Source organism: Nematostella vectensis, chromosome 1, assembly GCF_932526225.1.
Source record: "Nematostella vectensis chromosome 1, jaNemVect1.1, whole genome shotgun sequence".
Taxonomy (NCBI): domain Eukaryota; kingdom Metazoa; phylum Cnidaria; class Anthozoa; order Actiniaria; family Edwardsiidae; genus Nematostella; species Nematostella vectensis.
In genome coordinates, this window is record NC_064034.1 from 12,379,501 (window position 1) to 12,396,888 (window position 17,388).

A 17,388-nucleotide genomic window follows, 5' to 3' on the forward strand; every position below is an offset into this window, starting at 1 on the left:
ACTCGGGCCAACTTAACCATCAACTTTTTATTTGCTGAGTACTCCTCCCCTCCCTGATATCACGAAGCATTTATACTGATAGGATAGGCAATGCAAAGACATAGACATAAGGGATATTTGTTTTTCATTGACAAAATGTACTTTATTTTATATCTTCAATCTAAAATGTACAACAGATATTCGTAATAACTTAATCACAAGGCTATAAACATATGTTAAAGATGTTAGTCGAATCTGTAAGGTATTGATCCATACACGCCCATCAGTCCTATGGCGGCGGCTAACTCGTCAGCCGTGTGAGTTTGACTGGAAGGTGCGCACATCCACGGACTCGGGATGCCTGTGGCGAGTCTTGAGCTTGTGAGGTATGACGGGAAGACTGGCGCAGGCGCAGTACAGTCCACGTGTGATAGCGGCTTAGTGTTGCTGTAAGTAAGCAGAGGAGCTGGAGGGACATGACTCGACTCGGATGATTTCTGGATGGGACGGATCGATGCTGAAGATACGACAGATGATTGTACTGATCGAACTTCTGTCTTCCTTTTTTGTCTGTTTTGACGAGAACGACGATTTTGAAACCAAACCTGAGACAAAGAATAAAGCAATGGTAAGAAATAAAAGGTCAAAACCTTTCAGCTTCAAATAATGTCTATATGCTCATATTTATGCGAGGGTGGATTGATTCTAATTCTCTATCGTTCAATAATAATCGCACTTGGATTCTCGACTCGTCGATGTCAAGTTCCCGCGCAAGTTTCTCCCGGATCTGGATGCCAGGAAATCGCTCGTACTGAAACGCCCCCTCTAGGATGACAGTTTGTTCTTTCGAGAAAAAGGTCCTCTGCCTTCTATGACTTTTACGGGGATTGGAAGGCACTGAAATAAAGAACATGGTCTTCAGAATTGATAAAGCTCGATTTGTGACAATTGAACAATTTTTTGCTGATGATAAATGATGATCTTTTCATCACATGTAAGTTCCATGCTCCGTTCTTATCCTCAAGGCAATATTTTTCGTGGTTTTGCGTGCAACCTTACCACTGTGATAATCGTTCTCGTCGCTGTAAGGGTTGGTGCGTTTCATGCTGACGTAAGACATGGCGTTCGGGCGGTACTGGGTTATTTTGGTTTGGCTCTGGGTTTTTAAATCACGATCTACATGTTACTGAAAGTGTGTTTTGGTTTTTATAGGCTAAGATCTCGATCAGAATTTTATCATAACATTGGTCGCTAATTGCATTGTTTCATCGAGCATAGTAAAATCTCGCGTCAGATTTTTACTATTGTCCTTAGAATTCACACGTTCCCTTTGTTACATTGCTATTGTTTCTTGAATTGAATGTTTATATGTGTTTGCAGTCACACGCATAAAAACTAATTTTGAGTCTCATCGAACAGTCGTAAAAGATTTAAAGATTTATAAAAAAATGTAACACTATTACGCTTTGAAAAAAATAAATGTTTTAGTTTGTGAGTTACAGAAGAAACGTAAAATATCTCTAAAATGGCCCCTAATTTGCACTTGACCAGCCCCCTGCAAATAATGATCATCGCTTATCAGTACTGAGTGCTCTTCCAAGGCTTAAGGTGTAGCTGCTTACTGTTAAAACTGGCAAAAATCAGACAAACTTCCTTTCAGACGTCCAAACATATATTTCAAACCCTCAAAAACTCGACCACCCAACACACTCAAAGTGCTTCGACCACAAAGCAATTTTATTTCTGTCCTCGAAAACTCGAATACGTAGCGAATTCAAAATGCGGTATATTTCGACCTTGCAACTACATTTCTACCCTCGCAAACCCAAAAATCTAGGAGACAGAAACCAGTGTGCTTCCGAACATCAAACCTGATCTATTTATAAGAGCATATTTGAAAAGGTTCTCAATTTTTGTTTTACGAACTACGGTCGCTGTTTTCCAAACTTCAAGATTCCATTACACACTCTTGTATTTGATCGCTTTATAAATGGATGGATTTGTTGGAAAACATATGGTCCTTCTGAATAGAATCGGGCCACCTTAACCATCGACTTTTATATTGCCTGAGTATTCCTCCCCTTCCTGATATCACGACGCATTTATACTAGTAGGATAAATTGGCTCCGCCAATTCAAAATGCGGTATATTTCGACCTTGTAACTACATTTCTACCCTCGCAAACCCGAAAATCTATTAGACAGAAACCAGTGTGCTTCCGAACATAACGCGATTAAACCTGATCTATTTATAAGAGCATATTTCTAAAGGGTCTCCAATTTTTTTGTACGAACTACGGTCGCTGTTTTCCAAACTTCAATATTCAAGAACACACTCTTATATTTCATCGCTTTATAAATGGATGGATTTGTTAGAAAACATAAGGTCCTTCTGAATAGACTCGGGCCAACTTAACCATCAACTTTTTATTTGCTGAGTACTCCTCCCCTCCCTGATATCACGAAGCATTTATACTGATAGGATAGGCAATGCAAAGACATAGACATAAGGGATATTTGTTTTTCATTGACAAAATGTACTTTATTTTATATCTTCAATCTAAAATATACAACAGATATTCGTAATAACTTAGGCACAAGGCTATAAACATATGTTAAAGATGTTAGTCGAATCTGTAAGGTATTGATCCATATACGCCCATCAGTCCTATTGCGGCGGCTAACTCGTCAGCAGTGCGAGTTTGACTGGAAGGTGCGCACATCCACGGACTCGGGATACCTGTGGCGAGTCTTGGGCTTGTGAAGTATGACGGGAAGACTGGCGCGGGCGCAGTACAGTCCACGTGTGATAGCGGCTTAGTGTTGCTGTAAGTAAGCAGAGGAGCTGGATGGACATGACTCGACTCGGATGATTTGTGGATGGGACGGATCGATGCTGAAGATGCGACAGATGATTGTACTGAGCGAACTTCTGTCTTCTTTTTCTGTCCGTTTTGACGAGAGCGACGATTTTCAAACCAAACCTGAGAAAATGTATAAAGCAATAGTGAGAAATATAAAGACAAGCTACACAGAATGTTTATATGCTCACTGTTATGTGCGAGTATGGGTTGATTCTAATTCTCTATCGTTCAATGATAATCGTACCTGGATTCTCGACTCGTCTATGTCAAGTTCCCGCCGGCAAGTTTTTCCCGGATCTTGATGCCAGGATATCGCTCGTACTGGAACGCTTCCTCTAGGATGACAGTTTGTTTTTTCGTAAAAAAGGTCCTCTGTCTTCTCTGACTTTTGCGGGGATTGGAGGGCCTAAAATAAAGAATTAAAGAAAATTGATAAAGCTCATTTTGTGACGATGAAACAATGTGTTGCTGATGATAAATGATTATCATTTTATCACACATGTACGTTCCATGCTCCGTTCATATTGTCAAGTCAATGTTTTTCTTGGTGTTGTGTGCAACCTTACCACTGTGATAATTGTTCTCGTTGCCGTAAGGGTTGGTGCGTTTCATGCTGCTGACGTATGACGTTGCGTTCAGGTGGCAAAGGATTGTTTTGTTTTACTGTTCTTTCTAAATCACAATCTGGATGTAACTGAGCACCATCGTAACAATGGTGCTAATTGCATTGTTTTATCGAACTTAGCAAAATAGCGCGTCAGATATTTTGCTATTGTCTTTAGAATTCACGCTTTCCCTTTGTTTTTCATCGCTAATTTTTCTTAACTGGAATGTTTACAGGTTTTTGCAGTGACACTAGTTAATATGTTTATCATTGAATAATAAAAGCTGTTATAATAAAAGCTCGACCATCCATTTCCATGTCTCTATTTCTACCCTCGAAATTTCGGAAACCTAGCCAAATGCTTCTTATTAACTTTCAAATTTAGATTTAATTGTAATCTCAACATGATATCATATGATCTCTTTCCAAAAAAACAAAAGTAACAAAACAAACAAACAGAAATGTACACACACAAACGTGCGAGGGTAACAACTTGCGCGCGGTTATTGTTCTGAAGCTTTCCACAGGCTTCCCCTTTACAGCAAAGTGCGTTAGCTCTCATTCCTCACGCGACCAGAATTTCTATTTTGATCTCGTGTTGATCATGCGTATAGACAAGTTCTCGATCATTCCTAACCAAAACCTACGCATTAGATATGAATGATACCAGTACGTAGACTATTTCCGTAAAGTTGAATAGGCAGAGGAATGTGAAGAACTTATTTCAGGGTCAATCACTATGTGAAAGGAATAACCAGGAATTCGAAAACAACAACAATGAGGTCTCCTTTAGAGCAAGGGAAGGTGAGTATCTTGCCACGAGAGCACGAGAGAGCGTAGAAATACTGGATTTATTTGTAAACTAACTACTCTTACTTGCTCATTGTGCAGTACACAGAATGACTCATTCATCTTTTCTCGTAAATTTGATAATAATTTTTCAAATGATGCTCCGCAATGCTACACTCACAGTCATGTGACCTTACGTCGTATAAAGTTATAGGGTTACCTACTTGACTATCAGACTATAGAATTTTATACAAGGACGCTCGATAATTGTGCGCTCTGATTGCTCATGGGTCCATGTGTTATTCCCCCCAAAAATATATTCTTATGTTGTATAAAAGAAATAGATCTCATTTTTGTGTGCATTTGTCCCCTACACAGAATACATCACAGCATGTCATGAACAACAGTCACGCAACTTAACTGTATCTCATTGCATACATGTAGTTTTTTTTTTGACATGCTGAGACGTCATCTGTGCATCTATTAGAAGATGGACACATGCGAAAAATGAGCTCTATTTGTTAGTTATCAAACTTTGAAACCCAAACTTTTTAGCCTGAGTTAACAGACCCCCGCTTAAAATCTAAACGAAACTTGAGCGAGAGACTGAGCAACGAACTGGAATGTAAAGTACTGGAAGGCTTGACACTGCCCAGATCCGGGTAGTGAATCTGATTAGTCAACACGTTTTTATGGCTGTGTCGCATGGTTGTTTATCCTATAGTTTTCAAGATGGTCATCGAGTGTGAGATCTGTAGATTTAAAACTTCTAAAAGAATTAGTTTTGACTTGTTGTAAGCAGTTTAGAGTGGATGATTTATATGAAGACCAACTCAATGCACTTTTGATTTTAGACGTAGGCATTCTAGAGCCGTAAGCGAGCAGTTCCCTATTTTGCGTCTTGACGATGTGTCCTTAATGAATTCTAAACATTAAACGCACAATCCACAAGATATATTTTGAGATGAAAGGCCACAGGTTTTCCCCGAAGACTTATAAGGCAAGCCAAGTTGATCTTCTGTGCATTCAAGCCTTTTATTCATCCCTTCCCTTTTCTTCAGATTACAAAAGCAAGTCTTGCATAGACACAAAGAGTTCTTTACGACATACACATTATGGTAGTTGCTTGATCAAATGGAGACAATCTTTTGCACTTTGGAAACAATTTCCCACTTTGTATCTTGACGAAGCGTCATCAATAGATTTAGAGCACAAAATACAAAACTGGAGGTTTATTCTTGTGAATAGGGCGGTAAAAACAAACACGCAAAGGTCTGTGTTGACTAAGTATGGGTCAACCAATCAGAATCACTATCCAGGTCTGGGCAGTGTCACACCATCCAGTACGTTACATTCCAGTTCCTTGCTCAGACTTTCGCTCAAGCTTCATTTAGATTTTGAGGGGGGGGGGGGGTCTGTTAACCAGGGCTTCTGGAATTAGGCGCTTGTGCGGAAGCGCGTAATTTGGTAATTTTTTCCGCTTAACCTGAGTAATCCACAAATTTCCGCATAATCCTGCGTAATTTGACTAAATTTTGAAAGACAAAACATTTAGTTGCACAGCTGATGTGTTCTTTTAGGGTTCTTACCTTTATTTCTCGTAAAAAAAAGAGAGATATTCTTCGTACATAAGAGTGTGATATTTTGAACTGAATTTCAAAAACAAATAAAATGACTAGGCATTCTTTGCTAAACCGCGAAGGCCTAGGACTAATAATAATAAAATCCCTTTTTTAATTTGCTGGTGGCTAGGAGCCAATGAAGACTTGCCTAAGATATTTTCACGCAAAAAATTAACCTTTTTAAGTTATTTTGTGCTTTCCTTCGGTACAATATCTAGTTTGGGCGTAATAGTTAATATTCCGTGTAATTTAGCGCGTAATTCAGTAAAAAATCACACAAAATGTTGATTTTTTAAAAAAAATGTATTGCAAAATCCCGCGTAATTAAGCGCGTAATGACTGATTTTCAGCATAATTTAGCGCGTAAATTAGCAAAGAATCCCGCGTAATGTCGAGTTTTTTTCCACGTAATTCCAGAAGCCCTGGTTAACTCAGGCTAAAACTTTTATTATAAAGGAAAACATAATTCATCTAAGGGTGCCCTTGTCAGTCACACCTTATTGTTATTGGTACTACTTATAGGTACTAAAATCTTGAAATAACCATCTGAAAATAAAGTCTGATACTTTATTTACCAAATTCAACGGAAAATATTGTATTGTGCTTTCCCAAAATCCGCCAATGGATGCTTTCTTGCACTTGTTACTTTGCTGGGATGACAAAATGGTGGCTGGCAGAGACTTTTCAAGCCTCTCATGACTAGTTAAAAATGAAAATAATAAAACTATTGTATTAATGATTTAACATGACTTCACACTAGCTCCATATTAAAAAAAGTATGTATGCCTCCATCAGTTCACCAAACAAACTGTTGATATAAAATACCCATGAAAATAATTAGTATTCATTCAGTCAATTTATTGTAATGTCACATTACTTTATGGTGCACTGCCCTTCTCTTCTACCAAATTTAATTAATTTTTACCACACATGTACATGTATTACATAAATAGTATTAGCAGTAAGTGTTATAATAAATTAATGACATTTTTTTTTTATACTTCATCTAGATGGAAGTGCTAGCCTACATATACATGTGCACAGCAACATTAAGGTAAGTTTGTAACAAAAATACAGGTTGTTACTGAACAACCTTATGGCAGGATTAAGTTACTGTGTCTTTTTATTGGACCACTGTTTATTGTTTGAGAAAGTAACTGTCTTGTTACTTAACAACTGTTTGAGTTAGAACGAGGTTACAGTGCTGTCTATTTGTATGAATACCTGGATGTTGTGCTGTGTTAATTAGTAGGGCTTTTTATATTTAACAGTATTATTGGAGCAGCATCCATTGTATTGGCTGCAGTTATAAAGCACAGGGTTGCAAACTCTGAGGTATGAATCATGGCATGGAAATTATGAGGTATTCCTAAACCCAAATTTTACTTATATATTGTTATACAGGACTGGTGTGTTTTGGTTTTTATTGCCTTAAGGAGATCATTAGAAAAAAACTGGCTTAAAGGCAGGTGCATCACTGCTAGTTTAGAAGGCCTTGAGGCCTGTTACTGAGTTAAACTATCATCATTTTCATTCTTAAATATCATCTGAGATTCCCAATACTTCCAAATGTCTTCCGGTTTCCCTTGTGATTTCATGACCTCAAGGAGTGACGGCCAGGACTCCACAGGTTTAGGTAATAGAAAGACTTATCATTGGAAGCTTTGTTGTTTCAATAAACCCCCTTTATGTTTAAAAATAAATCCTTTGTTTTTGATAAATGAAAAACATAATTTATATATTTTTTTAGGTTCGTCCAATATTTCATCTTTCACTATCAGATTTGGTTGCATCAGTTTTTCTGCTGATTGGAGCGATTCTCTTCTGCAACTACAAGACAACTGTGAACGAAAATATTCTGTGTTCATACTTTACAGCTTTAACAAGCGTGAGTATTTTGCAGAATAGCCAAGGTCATTGCAGCTATATGCCTTTCGCAGTAATAGTTTGTCAGATAACCATAATTCTGCATGCCAATGACATAAAACATCTTTGACTTTTGTAGAGCTTCTACATGAGTACCTTTCTCCTCACTGTGCTCTATGCATTTGAGGTGTATGGGAAGCTCAAGAACCTCTACCCTAAGATAACCAACATCCGACAAGATGATACTGTGAGTGTGCTGGTTATGAAGCTTTCTTTTTTTACTTAAAGTGCATCTGAAGGAATAAATAAGCGATACCGTCCAAAACGGTTAATCCATCGATATCTAATATTTCCTATGATAGAAAAATCTTTATTACCAAAAATCACTGATTTCCCATAATCCCCGATTTTTTTTACAGCCTTTTGAATATACCAGTCTGTAAAACACCTACTTGCCCAGTCCCCTCACGGATAAAGCTCCAGTTGGCGCGAAATGATCACCATATAAGGAGATTTGCGAGAGCTCGCGTGAATTTGCGTGTGAGAAAACAATTTTGGTTACATGCGGCGTCTTTACCATGTTACTTTATTAGACGTGAAAATAAAGTGCTTTTCCTCTGGGTAGCTGGCTTAAAATGTAAATATAACATTATACAAATATAAAACGTATATCCTGCTTGCATTTTGAAGTAGCCACTTATTGATAATTCAAATGATTTTGCAATTTTGAAGCCATTTACTCTGCATTACTTGCCTCAACATGGTGCCATTGCCGTTATCATAGTTTACTGAACTAGTTGTACGAAATGCTGATTATCTCGCTGAAAGATGGGTCCTTTAGATATCTATATAGCTTACATATAAATTAGATAATGTTTAACCCCCAAAACCTTGATAAAATGCTAAAGAACCCACATTTTTTTGGCACAAACAGTGATATAATTTGCTTTGACATTTTTGCTGTGCAGGTAAACATCATATTTTGTTCCGTCTCACTAGAGATGTAATAATCGCTAAATCCTTTTTTTCGTCTTTGTCCTCTCAGTGCTCTGACCAGGAGCTCTGACCAAATATCAATATAGAGAACAGTCTTATTTTTTTAACCATTTCATCTCATCGTTTTGCGTGACAATAACACGGCGCCATTTTGGTGTGGGTAACAGCAATTCCACCTTGCACAAAATGCTTGATATCTTGCTCAAAGTTGGGTCCTTTAGGTATTCGTATAGATCACATATAATTTCAAAGATACACGATCCTCAAAACCTAGATGAAATGCTAAAGGACCCATGTTTTTTCGTACAAACAGTGATACATATTTTGTCTCGTGCTGGACATCTCTAATTTTGTGAGCCATGCTCTCTCTGCCTTTTAAAATGTAAACATTGCTAAACTCCATGGCAAAAGAATGGAAAAAGCATTTGTTATATACAGTATGTATATGTGAATAGTAGCCATCTGCCTTTCTAAGGGTACTAGATTTAAGTAGTTTTATTGCCATTCTCATAGCATCATTGCTTTAGCCACAAAAAATTCAATTTCACCTCGCACAAAATGCTTTATATCTTGCTCAAAGTGGGGTTCTTTATTTATATTCGTATAGATCACTGATAATTTCAATGATATACGATCCGTTTTAGAGAGGTATCTGAATGTAAAACTTGCTGTGTTCAAACAAAAAGAGTAAGGTAGAATGGAAGACTGAAGCGAATACAATAATCAAAAACAACAAAATATAGCGAGTAGTTGTACTCGTGTCATGTAACCATGAAATAAGACAACAATAAACTTTATGATGTAAGTTAACTAATATAATTCCTTTTGTTCGGATCTACAGATATCACACTCACTATTCTGCTGTTGTCAAACCATTTAGACGGCTGACAAGCTTCTCCTCCATCCAGTTCCCTTCCTGTATTTTCCGATAATTTGACAGACATATATCATTTGTCCGCAAATGCCTCGTCTTGGTATGGCAAAAATACGTTGCTGTATTGTTTTGAGTCGCTTTCTCTGTCTCGATGTCACTGGCATCGCTTTCCCACTCGGCAGAGCTTGTTGATTTACAGGGAGAAGCGCTAATTTTTGTCAATGAAGATGCAGACTGCGACCGCAATACGTTTGTCAATCAGCGACAAAGGTGTTTTACACACTGGTATATTCAAAGGGCTGTAAAAAAATCGGGGAATATGTTAAATCGGGGATTTTTGGCAAGGAAGATTCTTCTAGCATAGGAGATATTAAATATCGATGATCGAGCAGTTTTGAAGGATATCGGTTTTATTCCTTCAAATGCACTTTAATTTGAAGACTTAATAAAAGAAATAATTTTTATTGCGCTTAATTTTTATTGCAAGTACTTTGGCATTTTTACTGAAAAGGGTTTAACTAAATATGATTCAAAAGGGAAGTAATTTTAAGTAAACATCCATCACTTCCACCCAAATGTTCTGTGAAGGAAAGATTTAATAAGTTGAATTACAGGGAAGGCCAAGGGAAGGGGTCCCAGATTCTTAGTTCTTTCCTCGATTTTCTTATTTTTCTTCATTTTTTAAGCCAAAATTTACTATCTCAACAGCTATTGAGAGTTGGGCAAATATACAGTGTAGTGTTAGCGATGCAAAATATGAATGAGACCCAAGCTTTGTGCCCTATAAAACAGGCCTGTCAACAACTTAGTAGTAATGAGTTATAATTTCTTCCACTTACTCAACATAAATAAATAATGGAATATGATTATATATTTTTAATATAGCAGGCTTTTGGCAGTTTTCACCAACTTTTCTTCCTCTACACATTTGCCTGGTAAGTTTCACGAATCATCAAAGACAGGCGCGTACCCAGGATTGACTCAGGGGGAGGGGGGGATGGGCAGTGATACTTTAAAAAGAAATGATCCAATTTTTAGCCACCAAATGCCTGCACCCCCTGCACACCCCCCTATGTACGTGCCCAAAAGAGCAAAAACAATCTACTGTATAAACTGTCACACCTGTGACATTTACTGTCTGTGAAAACACTGTAAAGCTGTTAGAATAACGTAACCTGAAAAATAAAACACTAGGACATATGGTACCCTGAAAAGTAAAAAGTCCAAGATCAGCATCAAATGTATAGTGTTTTTGAAAATAGTTAAAAACAAAGGTGGCTTTAGTCCTCAGGCCCATCTCTGTGGCCCATGGCAATATTATTTTGGGAAAACAGTTCTCTAGCCTAAACACTCTTTTATGAAAAAGCTTGAGAGATCACATTTAATCTGGAGTATATATGTTCAGTTTGTTTGGATCTAGGGGGAGGGTTTAGGGGTTACCCCCCCCCCCCCCCACTTTGGGCTACCAAAAAGCCATGTAACAAAAATGTTACCCCCTCCCCACTTTGTCACTGAGCCACCCCCCCCCCCACCCCCCTTAGCAAAAAGCTAGATCCGCCCCTGATGTTTAAAACTGTGTCTTTTACATGTTTTTATCCTCATTGAAAAAAATTGTCTAAAAAAATGATTGGTTATTGCACCACATGGATAAAATGGGACTAAAGTTATGTCTACATTTTTGTAATTCCTAAAAAGAGCTGCGTACGTAACAGTGTTTTTGAAAGTAATGTTCTAGATGGTGAAATTGCTTGATTTTTTATAGGTTAGGAGGATGTTTATATTATTCTGTAACCTTGCAGGGCCCTTCCTTTGGCCATCACCCTGAGTATCTTTGCTGTTGATAGTGGTGAATCAGGCACCGGTTCACTGAATGATGACATTTGTGGAACGTGAGTTGATAGATTTGTGTATTATTAATTTTTGAACTTTTTATTCTTGTTGTTGCTAATGAATTTTCAAATTGTTTTTTTTTCTTGTTATCTGTATCATTCTGATAGTGTGCGTTTGTTTTCATTTGCATTGTTGTTATTTCATTGGACTATATAATTATGTTGTTTTAGGTGCCTTCCCGTCTTTCACTACAGATCAGAAAATTGCAGTGTGAGTGTGTTCGAAATGCATTACTGTTTATAAAATGCAGTCCTACAGTTAAATTTACATTTTTTTAATCATTTGTCAATTCCCCAACAACAGATATGTTTTTCCTTGTCTATACTGTAGGATACTGTAAACAACGTGTAAGGATACCTTTGGTAATCGAAACAAGGTTTCCTGGGCCTCTTAAAAATGTCTGACCCCGCCCTCCCTCCCCCCCCCCCAAAAAAAAAAAAGTGATTTAAGCATAATTCCAAAAATAAACCATTATTCACGACTTCTCAGCAAAAAAAATAAATAATAAAACATAAAAATAAAAAAGTTGACCTTCACATTTCCCTCACATTTCCTCTGCACATCCTACTGTGGCTTTGCATTCTAAAGCTGAAGATTAGAAAATTAATTGAAAACGCTCCTTAAATCAAAAATATATAATATTTATCACCTCTTTTAAATTATTTGACAGTTGTCCACTGACAATGACCTAGAGCCAGACTGGAATCACATCTACAAATCCATCTTTATTGCCATGCTTTCCATTTGTATGCTTGCAATCGTGGTGAGTTATCTTTTACTATTTCATTCATCCCATTTAAACGTAATATATTGGGCAAGTTTTAAGTTTGTTTCAATGTGGCAAATGGTGAAGTCATTTAGATGTCTTCGTAAAATAGTTTATAGTAACTTGCCAGTGATGAAAAAGATAAGACTAGTTCCAGTATCTCACGGTTAAACCAGCCTTTTTGTTTTGAAATGGAGGCTTTTTACCGGCGAACTGTCACATTTTGGCAAATGCTTGTCATCTTTTGTGCAGCATGGTTTTAATTTAGTTAAAATAGTGACTGAAGTCAGCCTTTCTTACGTTTACTCGAACAATTCAATTTCATTATTCGGTTTGTTTTCGCCAGGGCGCCAGAAGTTTTACAGGGGGCGGGGGGAGTGTGCAGAATTAAAATTTATACACCCTACCATGCATTATAAGAGGACACATGCACGTTTACCGTCCGCATGTGCGCACGCACTCACCCAAATTAGATAGTAACTTAAGAAAGCATTTAGTTGTTGTCTAAAACAAATAGAAGATTTCAAAGCGTGCCATGAACAACATTCACACAACTCGACTGTGTCTTGTTGCGTACTTTTGTGTTTGTGACACGCTGTGTTGTCACCTGTGCATCTATTGGAGGACACATGCACGCAAAAATGAGATCTATTTGGTAAATAACAGCGATGGTGTAGAATGTGGGTAATTCTTCATGAAAACAAACACTATTTTTTGTAGGGGGTGGGCATAAGCTGATACCCAATCCTAGTTATTCACCTGTCTGACGACTTACCTACTTTGTACAGGTGATTTACATCTTGGCTTTGAAGTTGTTCCGTAAAATTCAAGTCTCTGGAGGTATTTGTTATGTGGGAAGTCTCTAGGGATCACATTACGTAGGATACAAACTATATGAATCTTATTATTTGTTTGCCATTTTTTTATGGTTTGGGAAACTGTGATGTTCTCGATTTGGGAATTTGGAATATGGTTATTTAGAGATTTCTTCACATCATTTTTGTTCGAATTTCAAATAAAACCAATAATAAAGTTTGGGTGATATGGGTTTTTAATGGTGCCATTTTTTATAGTTTAGGAAAGCTGCTGCAATGTTCTCGATTTGGGAATTTGGAATATGGTTATTTCGAGATTTCTTCACGTCATGATTTTTCTTCGAATTTCAAATAAAACCAATAATAAAGTTTGGGTGGTATGGGCTCTTTAATGGTGCAGCGGTCGAATACTTCTCTTGGTTCAGGCTGTCACCTTCCATTCCTTAAGGTTGGGGAGGTGACTCTCCAGAAAATATGGTGGTGATCGTCCCATCTTCAAGGGTGTAAATTCTTGACCAACTGCTATACCATATGTGGTGTTTTTTTCCCGATTTCTGATGATATAACATTCATCAACTGTTATTCCTTATGTGATGTTCAACGTTTTTTCCGATTCTGCTATTTCATATGGTGTAAAATTCGACCAACTGATATTTCTTAGGGGGTGTTTAACGGTTTTTTTCCGATTTAATCTCTTAGGGTTGAAAAATCCTTCGACCACACCCAATAAGCTATCTCTGAGGGGTAAGAATTTCTTAACACATCTAAGGGTTAAAATCGATTTTGCCGACGATCACCCCTGTCTGTTTTTATCGGAATCCCTTCTGGGTGTCTATTATTATATCGATGTTCATTGTGTGCTTGTGTTTCAGGGATCATTGGACGCCAGCAGTACGAGCAGCAAGCCCTCGTCCGCCGCCGAGCGTGTATCTATTTCCTGGTGTTCATCGCTTGTTGGCTGCCAGGTCAGTCACTTGGCCTTCACGTGATATTACTTCCCTTCATCTGTCATGCGTGACGCACAGTTTTGTAGGCTCAATAGTCCTGCTTGAAATTCCACTATGCTCGCTAGACAGACGAACTTATGATACATAATCAGTGGCAGCCTTTGTTTGAGACAACCTTCTAACATACTTGCGAGAATCCCCTTGATTTTGGAATAAAACAATGCAAAAACTTTTAAATTCTTCATAATCTCGCTGGCATATATACCCTGAGTACCAAGCTCTCAGAGACTCCAAGCTTCAGTTCAAAGAGCCGCGAAGCAGCGACAATCGCTCAGGCGTCGACTCTTTGAAGTGAATCTTGGAGTCTCTGGTACCCAAGAATCCTAGACTCGAGAATAATTCAAGCCCTTTGTACCTATATACCAGCATGCACAGTTATATGTGAATTTCGAAACTGGACTACTTTAGTTGCTCAAATAAGCGCCGAAGCGACACTTATTCATACCATTTCTGCTAGGCGCTTATTCAGAGAAGGTGCTTAATCTAGCAACTACGGTATTCAATTATTTCGTATAATTTTAATTCTGGTTCCTATTTACGTTCCAGGCACTATTTTGGGTATTTTGTCGTTAAAGAAAACCTTTGAATTGAAGAAATACTTTGTATTTTACGTCATTCAAGTAAGTAAGCAACTAAGCAGCCCCTTTTTCGGAGACCCTGTGGCCTTCCCTAAGGACAAAGCGCTGCATCCTCGATTATACCCTGTCAAGGGTACATTGGCGATAGGGAACCTGCGCTAATAGATCACGTGAACTTTAAATTCAAGCCAAAATAATCACAGACACGCCAAAGAACGATAAAAAAAAATAAAATCTTTAAATAAAAACGTTTTCTGACAAAGAAATGTCCTGGCTGATTCGTAAGCGCTGAATAAGTTGCTTTATGTTTATGTTTTTCCCGCTAAATGCCAGAGCACGCGCTAGTTTGCCACCCAAACAGTCACGTGATCTCTTAGCGCAAGTCCCCTTGTATCATAAGAGAACCAAAAAATCTGCAATCGGTCTTGTCATTATTCTGCTGGATATAAATAATATGGAACAAGCATGCGATTATTTATTATTACAAAAGGCGACTTAAATGTAGAAATCATGTGACCTTTTGAGTGACCTCACTCTTAAATAATCACAGAAAAGGCGAAAAATAACCTTTTTGAATGAAAATAAGCCCTTTCTGGCTGATCCATAAGCGCTGAATAAGTTTGCTTTTGTTATGTTAATTTTGCCGCCAAAAGCTGGAGCGCGCTAGAGTATGCCACCCAAAAAGAAATTTCTTAGTGACAAGTTTATTTGATAAAGTTGTATCTATGTAGAAACTATACGTATAATCCTCCTTTTTTATACATCTTTAGGTTTGATGACGTAGAAACATAAATTATAGATAGGCTGGATGAGCGTCTTTACTGTGCGACGCACGTTACCTTGGCTACCTTGACAGCTTTTTGGAATGAACCAACAGGGATAGGAAAAATGTGCTATCTGATTGACACATGTGCACTAGCCAATCAGCGTGGCAAAAAAATACTTCAGTGCATATGAGAACACGCTAAAAACCTCCTGTAAAGTTGGTGCTGATCAAGTTGATCTCGAATGCTAATTCGCCACTAGTCTTAGGGCGCGTTTTTTCCCTATCATTTTGGAATGGGAATGGTTGGTAGAGAATGTTCATAATGACATTCGAGTTATTCTGCTACAGGTAGCAAAATGGGTGGAATGGCCTTCATTCCATCCCGGAATGGGAACGCGGGATAAACGAACGCTTGCTTTTTCTATTTTAATCATTCTCATTCGGGAATCAGGAGTAAAAAGGACGCGCCCCTAGTGGCCACGGTAGCGCGTGTCACACTTAGTTTAAGTACCGTCTTTTGTATCTTAAAATTGCTTTCTTGTGTTTCAGGCGCTTTCCTCGCCCCTTCAGGGTTTTATCAACTGTCTCGTGTATGGCTGGAGACGGCCGGGATTTATGAGAAGCTTGAGGCAGACTCACTGGCCTACTGACCCTTACAGCTGAGAACCCGTACCACGGAGAGTCTGAATAGCTATGTAATAAATTACACAGAAAGCTCAGTGTACAAGGTGAACACGCCCACCACAGGTAGCTCAAATTGTATTTTAGAGACCTCGACGCGATGAGCAGGAAATCCTGCGCCATCATCTAGTTGGTTCGAAAAAGATTAAGTTACATCAACGACTTCCAAGAAACTAACGTTTTGAATGCCAAAAATCAGAATACAAAATGCTAGTTACTCCAAAACGAATCTTAACAGGGAATCCAGCATCTTGGGCTCCCTGTGGATGCTATGTGTGAACTGGATGTCAGACAAGGAAACCAAATTGATTCAGTGCTAGTGGATAGCTATTATTCACCCCCAGTCTAACAAGAAGTGAAGCTTGTGAAATTCGAAATTACAAACCTTGGTCTGAACGGTTATCATAATGCAGCTTTGTTGTACAGTGTGTCCATATTGCCCAAAGAATTATAGGTCTATGCATTTTGCTAAACTGCGCAGTATAACCTATAGTTTAGCTTATCGATGGCGAATCAAGCGCAAACATTACGTGGTCCTGCCTTTTGTAAAAATCATGGTCCGAGTTAGAAAGAAATCAATAAACTTTTTAACCAAAGAGATATATTTCAACGGATATGATTGATTAAGTGAAAATAACCGATTGGTGTTTAGCTTCTTGTTACCTATTTTGTGCTGGTATTCAACGCTGTTACACGTTGGATTTCAACTTTTGGAAATTTTATCGTTTTCGTTTGACAACTTTGACATTTACCACTGCGAAAATAATATAATGCGAATATAATAAAATATTATAATTTTTGCTTTGGTTTTGACTTAGTGTGTGTTAAATTGCCTTTTCTCAATATTCTTACCTCTATTAGTCTTATTATATTGCATATCTCTCAAAAGCAAGCGAGAGTATCCAAATCACGTGATATTGATGATTTGATTGACATGACAGCACCTTGCAGGTGGCGCTGGAGGTCTATTTAATACTCGTAAAAATGACTATACATTTTCGTGGGTAAAACTCAACGCCTGGAGATTTAATCTTTTAACTGATTAACAAACGATACGTTTTTACTCATCTTTCCTCTAATGCCTTTGCAGTCCTTTGGTCGTGTTTTTTTTTCTCAGACAATTAGATCGAGATTTGCGGTTTGATGATCTCTTCTTTTCATAATTTTTTATCATTTTCCTATGGTTTTAAACTATCAAGAGGCATCGCTCAATGCACGGAATATAGAATGCCGCGATTGTTTATTAGTTCTGGGGTCCGATGCGTCTCTCTTTGTATAAAAAATGAAGGGGA

General features: G+C 37.9%; 2 protein-coding genes and 1 long non-coding RNA gene across 6 annotated transcripts; 1 reads left to right on the forward strand and 2 right to left on the reverse strand.

Moving 5' to 3' along the window:
- Positions 1 to 114: 114 nt before the first annotated feature.
- LOC125561385 (homeobox protein OTX1 A-like) lies at positions 115 to 1,164 on the reverse strand. Its single transcript, XM_048725701.1, has 3 exons — positions 1,039 to 1,164; positions 716 to 876; positions 115 to 584 (listed from the first exon to the last, which is right to left on the reverse strand). Exons 1-3 carry the CDS (start codon positions 1,097 to 1,099, stop codon positions 225 to 227), a joined length of 582 nt encoding a protein of 193 aa, XP_048581658.1. The 5' UTR covers positions 1,100 to 1,164; the 3' UTR covers positions 115 to 224.
- A 1,334-nt stretch (positions 1,165 to 2,498) lies between these two features.
- On the reverse strand, positions 2,499 to 3,656 carry LOC116621566. Its single transcript, XR_004297400.2, has 2 exons — positions 3,087 to 3,656; positions 2,499 to 2,962 (listed from the first exon to the last, which is right to left on the reverse strand). It is a non-coding gene; the product is annotated as an uncharacterized LOC116621566 (long non-coding RNA).
- Positions 3,657 to 4,008: 352 nt separating this feature from the next.
- On the forward strand, positions 4,009 to 16,696 carry LOC5517344 (transmembrane protein 116). 4 transcript variants are annotated; one of them, XM_032361829.2, is made up of 13 exons: positions 4,009 to 4,250; positions 6,868 to 6,911; positions 7,129 to 7,192; positions 7,608 to 7,745; positions 7,863 to 7,970; positions 10,482 to 10,528; positions 11,393 to 11,482; positions 11,654 to 11,693; positions 12,154 to 12,246; positions 13,038 to 13,089; positions 13,937 to 14,029; positions 14,618 to 14,691; positions 15,965 to 16,696. In XM_032361829.2, the coding sequence occupies exons 1-13, from the start codon at positions 4,224 to 4,226 to the stop codon at positions 16,076 to 16,078; spliced, it is 984 nt and encodes a 327-aa protein (XP_032217720.1). In that variant the 5' UTR covers positions 4,009 to 4,223; the 3' UTR covers positions 16,079 to 16,696. The 4 variants fall into 4 exon arrangements, with proteins under 4 accessions (XP_032217720.1, XP_048581652.1, XP_032217719.1 ...); XM_032361828.2 differs by having other exon boundaries at positions 4,010 to 4,250; positions 10,479 to 10,528; XM_048725695.1 differs by lacking the exon at positions 7,863 to 7,970 and having other exon boundaries at positions 10,479 to 10,528.
- The last annotated feature ends 692 nt before the right edge of the window (positions 16,697 to 17,388 follow it).